This window comes from Bactrocera latifrons, unplaced genomic scaffold (genome assembly GCF_001853355.1).
Source record: "Bactrocera latifrons isolate USDA-ARS-PBARC rearing strain unplaced genomic scaffold, ASM185335v1 scaffold_818, whole genome shotgun sequence".
In the NCBI taxonomy this organism is placed as follows: Eukaryota; Metazoa; Arthropoda; class Insecta; order Diptera; family Tephritidae; genus Bactrocera; species Bactrocera latifrons.
Genome location: NW_017537510.1, coordinates 40,485 through 47,545, shown reverse-complemented (window position 1 = coordinate 47,545; position 7,061 = coordinate 40,485). Strand labels below are relative to the sequence as shown.

At 35.4% G+C, this 7,061-nt stretch overlaps 1 protein-coding gene across 1 annotated transcript in view; it reads right to left on the bottom strand.

The window, feature by feature from the left end:
- The window catches only part of LOC108976945 (cholesterol 7-desaturase), a 22,158-nt gene that overhangs the window by 1,084 nt on the left and 14,013 nt on the right, over positions 1–7,061 (bottom strand). The window contains exon 3 of the mRNA XM_018946397.1: positions 1,296–1,407. Coding sequence (XP_018801942.1) covers positions 1,296–1,407 — 112 coding nt within the window. The remainder of the gene's footprint in view (positions 1–1,295; positions 1,408–7,061) is intronic.

Sequence of the window (7,061 nt, the reverse complement as noted above, 5' to 3'; positions counted from 1 at the left end):
TTCATGGTGACAGACGGCAGACTTGTGCATTTAGACAGATGATAGTGAAATTTGTTTATTTATTTAAAAAAAAGGGAAATAAAAATTAATAAAATAAATTACACTGGTCAAGAAATTTGTAATTTTTTTGTCATATGAAAATTCATATCAAATTTTTAATATACCAGGGCCACCAAATAATAATATATCAATGAAAAAAAATGTACACATCATAATTTCTTGTGACATCAAAACATATATTTCCTAAAAAGTATAAAATTCAGCCGCACTTACAGAATTATTTCCTAATATCTAATAGATACTTATGATTTTCTTGGATATTTGGCTTCCGATAGGTCCCTTTTAAGTCTCCAACAATAGTCTGCTAGCATTCCTGGACTCCATTTCCCTTGCTTACGCTTATCCATTAAAGAAATGTCTTGATGGAACCTCTCACCTTGTTCGTCCCTCATAGCACTCAAATTTGCCGGAAAGAAATCCAGATTAGAGTCCAGCATATGTATTTTCAAGGACATATTACACCCCCATGATATCATAAGTTCATTTATTAAATCTTTGTAATTTTCGGCTTTATGGTTACCTAGAAAATTTTGAACAACATTCACAAAAAATTTCCAGGCGAGTTTTTCCTGATCATTCAGTTTTTCTTCAAAGCTCTTATCATTCATCAATTGCCGTATTTGTGGGCCTACAAATATTCCTTCTTTGATTTTCGCCCCGCTGAGTTTATGTTTATTTAGGGCCTGAAGTTAGTGATTCACGCTTGAACCACACTTTCTTTGTACAGTGACTTTTTGTCTCTACTATCCCATTCACAAATAAAACATACATAACAAAAATTGTCCGGGTTGTTCAAACACTTTCGTGGCATATTTACGATCTAACTAATGTGAAAAAATTTAATTTAGCAAACAAAATAGTTACACAGTCGACTAAATGCAGTTATGTAAACGAATAAACGTATATGAGGTTATAAATGAATATTTAGCTGTCATAAGAAAACTGAATGTGATAGAAACAAAATTGTTTTATACTTTTAATGAGGGTACACCAACAAAAATAAAAATCATAACAAAGTTCATGTGACAAAAACAGTGTTTACCAGAAAATTTCCCCGAGCAAAGAAAATAATGACTTCGATCATAGCTGGAGCATTAATCGGGCTGTTTTTAAAGTTAGACCACAAGATCAAATCTTAATTCCGTGGATTCTTGTTCCGGCAATAACGCCTTCATTACAATATTTTCACTGTATTGAAAAGTTTTCTGTAATATAATTTAAGAGTATGGTAATACCTGTTTAGCTTTTATGTCTACTTTAAACATCTTATATTTGAGAAACATCTGGAGATAATGTGTTAGCTGTAGTACTGCGACATGGCTTTTTGGTAATGGTGAAGTACTCCAACTGGAAATAGGAAACATGAAAAATATAACATGTAGTTTGAATAATCATATTACTGTTATATAGAAGTACATAGTTTTCGATATATGTATGTATATTGGCACATATTCAATATTGTTTACCACATTTTTGAAATAATAACAGTTTCATAGAGCATGCATGAATTCCTGATCCTAACAGAAGTGAGATTATAATAACACGGGGTACGCCGAATCGAAATTTTTTTGTAGTGTAATTATTTTTTATGTTCTTGTAGAGTTTAATCTCCATAAAAATTTGTCTGTCGATTTTTACTACGAAAAAAAAAAATAACAAAGGGTTTTTATGTAGTTTTGTGTTTTCAATGGAATTACGGCTGAAAACAAACAAAATTGTTTTAATCGCACAAAGCTTTCAGTGAAGGTTTTTCTTTGCTAATGACATCAAAAGCAGTCAAGAAAACAGTGCTTGAAACCCGTCGTGTTGGCATCAGAGAGATGTCAATTAGCCTTACTGTAAACTTTGTGTTTTTCTTATCGTGTACTTCACATTGGAAATATTTCCTATATTCGAAACTGTTAAGTAACGTAAATGTATTTTTTTTTTATATGAAATCATAAAATTCGTTTACAAAGCCGTTGAGAGGGAACAAACTTTCATTGAAATGTAAGTATATTTTATTAACATTTTTCGTAATCTAAAAAACTGTTTTTATGAAATATTAATAAGGCCCAGTAAAAATACAGTGGCGGACAAAAAACGGGACAATTAGTTGAAGTGACTTCAAATCGATGTAGTGTTAACAAATCAAACTTTATTATACAAGTACATATGTGTTTATTTTAGTAAGTACACTATTCAGCTACAATAAAACGCTGTTAATTATATTCCTGAGTATAAAAACGGCTGCAAATAAAATGAAATGTGGAAAAAGTCCAAAACTGACTGAAGTTGATAAAGCCACAATTTTGGCTTGGCGATAGCCAAACTTGAGTATACGTGAAATTATTGGTAAAATAAATTTTAACAAAATAAATGTCAGTGCTTTCTACTACTAACAATGACCACCATATTAAGTGAATTAGTTTTCAGAAAAGATTTAAAACAGCTGAAGACATCAGGAGCAAAATTCAGGAATTAAATGGAACCGAAATCAGTACGCGAACAGTACGACGGCGCCTCCAAGAAGACGGACTAACTTCCTGTCGGCCTGCCAAAAAACCACTATTAACGGTAAAAACGCAACAAAAACGCCTCCAATGGGCGACACTTCACAAAATCTGGACCAAAGAAAATTGGAGAAAAGTCATATTTTCAGATGCGTCCATAATTAACATCTTCGGTTCAGACTGAATGTCGTACGTTCGCAGAAGTGTTGGTGAACGTTTCAGTAATGAGTGTGTCAAACGTACCGTCAGGTAGGGGGGGAGCCGGATGATCTCGGGGTGTTTTTCCTCATGGTGTTGCACATTTGGCCTTGATAGATGGAAATATTAACGCCATTAAATACCAACAGATCTTAAAGGAGAACCTGGTCTCTTCAATACAAGAAAACTTTTCCTATATGGACAATATAATTTTTCAGGATGATTTTGGGCCATATTTAACAGAATTTGTTTTATCACTGGACTGGTCTGGTAACAGTCCTGATATAAACCCCATAGAAAACCTTTGTCACATCATGAAAGCGCGGATAACCAAGAAGATACTGAGAACTTTGTCAGAACTTGAACGAATAATTGAAGACATTTGGAATAACGGATTACCGGCACAAATTTTACTGTCGTTAGTTGATTCCATGCCCGAACGAATAAAAACAGTGATAAAAAACAAAGGAGGCGCCACGAAGTATTAAATCAAGACATTTTGCTGTCTCTATTATTATTACTAATTTAATAAAAAGTAACATATAGAAATTGAAATGTCGGAAATATTTTATTTCGGCTTCAAATAAAAAATGGAAATTTTTATTTTGAACTAAGTAATTTATTTTTATTTCGAGTACTTATATGAACCAAGTTCCATAAAACTTTTTTTTATGTATGTCCACATTTTTAAATAATCAAACATTTCTAAGGTGTCCTCTTTTTTTTGTCCGCTACTGTAGTGGGTGCGTTCAAAAGTAAAAAAAGCGCCATATAGCGACTGGTGCCTTAGAATCTGCTATCTTTATCGATTGTCCACAGATAATTTCAYGACATTTCATCGATTAGAAATTAAGTTATTGCATTATCTGTGCGAAAATGAACTTCGTTGCGTTTGTTGCACGATAATGCGACGTTTTTTCCATCGACGCTTGTGACCAATTATTTGACCAAAAATCACATTTTAACCATTAACTTCTCCCCGTATTCACATAATATGGCACCGTGCGACTTCTTCCTTTTCGGAAAAATGCATTTGCCCCTGAAAGGAAAACGTTATGCAGTAGTAAAGGCCATCCAAAGAGCTTGCATACTGGCGGTCATACCGGCCAACGAGCTAAAGCACTCGTTCGACATGCTTTTTGACCGTGCAAAAAGATGTATTGAAGCAGAAGGAGACTATTCTGAATAAAATAAATTGATTTTGCCGAAAAAACCATTTGTTCGGTATTTGTTTTAAAGTCCCGTTTACTTTGGAATACTATATCGGAAAATCCGAACATAAGAAACGGATTTCRGAAGGAGAATAATTGAAAATGATTGTCAATTTATGGTCTTAATGATCTTTAATTTTAGCTGTTTTAATCCTTGATTCTTTACACTTAATTTTTTTTTAACAGGTTTGGAAAGATCAGAAAAGATATGTCCGGAAAAAGGCTGTCCAGAATGCGAAATATAAAAATGACCGGCGAAGACGATGTAAAGAGTATGCATTTTCTTTTCTGTATCAAACCATTTTATATTTAAAAGTGACAATACGGATATAATGCGGGAAAGGTGTAGATGGTTTTTGGCTTGCAAGCTAGCTCATCTTACACAATTGATAGCAACCGGTGTGAAACAAGTAAGAATGAAAACGTGATGTAGGCCAAAAACCAGACCAGACGACCAAAGTTTTTTGAATAGTTGCTTTGATGGCGAAAGTCTCATTGAAATACCAACGGAACGGCCAAGGCCTAACGGCGAGCACAGAATAAAACTAATACTTCTGAACGACTGAGTATGGAACTGCAAATACAAAAAGAAATACTTATGTGCTAACCTAAATAAGAGTATGCAAATAAGGAGTGAACATTACAAAAAAATAGAAAAATATTTAAGGAATTTTCAAAGAAATCAAGATAATTTATTAACAGAAACAAAACGTCAGAATGCAAAAGTTGAAGCCTAAGAAAACTAGAAGTAGAAAATAAACTAGATTAGGCATTAACTAGTAATGTTGACTGATGAATATACATCTCTTCGCTGTTTTCAGTTTTTCTTTTTCTATAATAAACGAATTTTATTTCATTTATTTAAACAATTTTATTTAAATTTTATTGAAATGAAAATGTTAATTAAATAAAATTAAGTATATTTTTTCTTAAAGAAAGAACAATATAATTTATTGAATGAAACTATTGTTTCAACAAATACAATGAAAAAGATTTATATTTAAATTAATGAAGCACGTTTTGAAATTTAAAATCAATTCACAAAATATGTGTCGCTAAATCAAAACAAAAGCATCTGTGATGTGACGAAGTTCAAACAGTTTAATCGAAATTCGAACAAAAGTCTTCGTTCACGCGAAATTTGCGATATGAATTTTTCGTTCGTGTGGAAATAAATAATATTTAATACTCGTATACATATATATATATATAGTATTATATTATATTATTATATATATATTAGTATTATATAACTAAAGTGCTTAATAACATAATTTTACGCAAGTGTTATTAAAAAAACTATTTTTATATATGTAATATTATAAAATAAAACTAAGGTGTAAGGAGTCCTGTGTAGAAGTTCACGCAAGTAAGGAAAGTTCTCTGATCGAGCGTTAATGAAAGATTACATTTACCTGTAATGCCAGGGTAGTCAAAGAAGGTATCTTTAGCACATCCCCAAATGTGTAGAGGCTGATCGACTTCGCCGGGCCCGAAATGTGGTAGTACTAGATTCCAGCATAGAAAAATACCTGGCTTTCTTCGGACCGAAACACCACCAACCAGATCGATCATGTTGTGATAGATAGAAGACACGTCTCCAGTGTTCTAGACATGCGTACGTTCCGAGGTCCTAACATCGACTCGGACCACTATAGGTATTGTTGTAGCCAAGATTCCCACCCGCCTCTGTACAGCACAGAATGCACGTTAACAAACCCAAGAAAGGTTCGACGTCGAGAAGCCGCTGTCACAACAGGAAGCCGAACGATTTTTTCCTCGGGTTGCACTCCTGCTCTCTGAGAGTACTCGTCAACGAACTCGGTGTAAGGGGACTGTGGGACGGCATTTCAGAGTTCTTACGTACAGCTGCAACCGAAACCAAAATTAGAGCTGGTATGATGAGGAGTGCCGTGTCGTAGCGCAGAGAAAACAGACTGCCTACCTCGCAACGTTACCATCAACCAAAACACGTGAGAGATGGGATAGATACCGAGAGTTGAGAGCGAGACATTTGTAGACAGAAAAAGAAAGAGGCCAAAACTAGTGAGTATAAAGGGTTTGAAAAGCTGGCCACGGGGTAATGCTCGAAAATTCTACGAAAAAMGTGCGGCGGCTTACAGAAGGTTATCACCCAAAGGTGACAGAGTGACCGATGCACATAGCACACTAAAATTATAAAGGGAATACCTCTCCAACCTGCTGAACGGGAGTGAAAGTACAATGCCAGGAGGAGGCGAACCCGATTCCCCAATCGATGACGATGGAGCAGAAGTTCCATTGCCGGACCATGCAGAAGCTCGAATAGCAATTACCCGCCTGACGAACAACAAAGCGGGGGGACCGATGGATTGCCGACCGAGCTATTCAAACACGGCGGCGAAGAACTAATAAGGTGCATGCATTAAATTCTTTGTAAAATATGATCGGACGAAAGCATGCCCAACGATTATAATTTATGTTTGCTCTATCCAATCTACCAAAACTAAAATCCCACAAACTGCACTAACTACCATGAGATAAGCCTCTTCAACATCGCGGGTAAAGTTTTACCGAGCATATTGAAAGAAAAGAGCCCACGGTCAACAAATTGATTGGACCATATCAGTGTGGCTTTAGATCTGGCAAATCAACGACGGACCAGATGTTCACCATGCGCCAAATTTTGGGAAGACCCATGAAAGGAGAATAGACATATACCACCTCTTATACCGGTCAGGATCAAGAAGGACCTCTCCGAGCCGTTCGATACTAAACGAGGTTTCAGACAAGGCGACTTCCTATCGTGCGACTTCTTCAATCAACTGCTGGAGAAAATAATTCGAGCTGCAGAACTTAATCGAGCAGGTACAATAGTTTATACGTCGGTGATATTGATATCAGTGGCCTCAACACACGCGTTGTTAGTTCTGCTTTCTCCAGACTGGACAAGGAAGCTGGCTAAATGAGCTTCTGACCACCCTCATAATAGAACAAAACTAAATCATACACATCATACTCAACACACCTGCACCATATACACCACACACACGAGGACACCGAACAAAATTAACAAAAGGGACTGACGGACGGAGCCGAGTCTTCTTTATTTTCTGTCCGT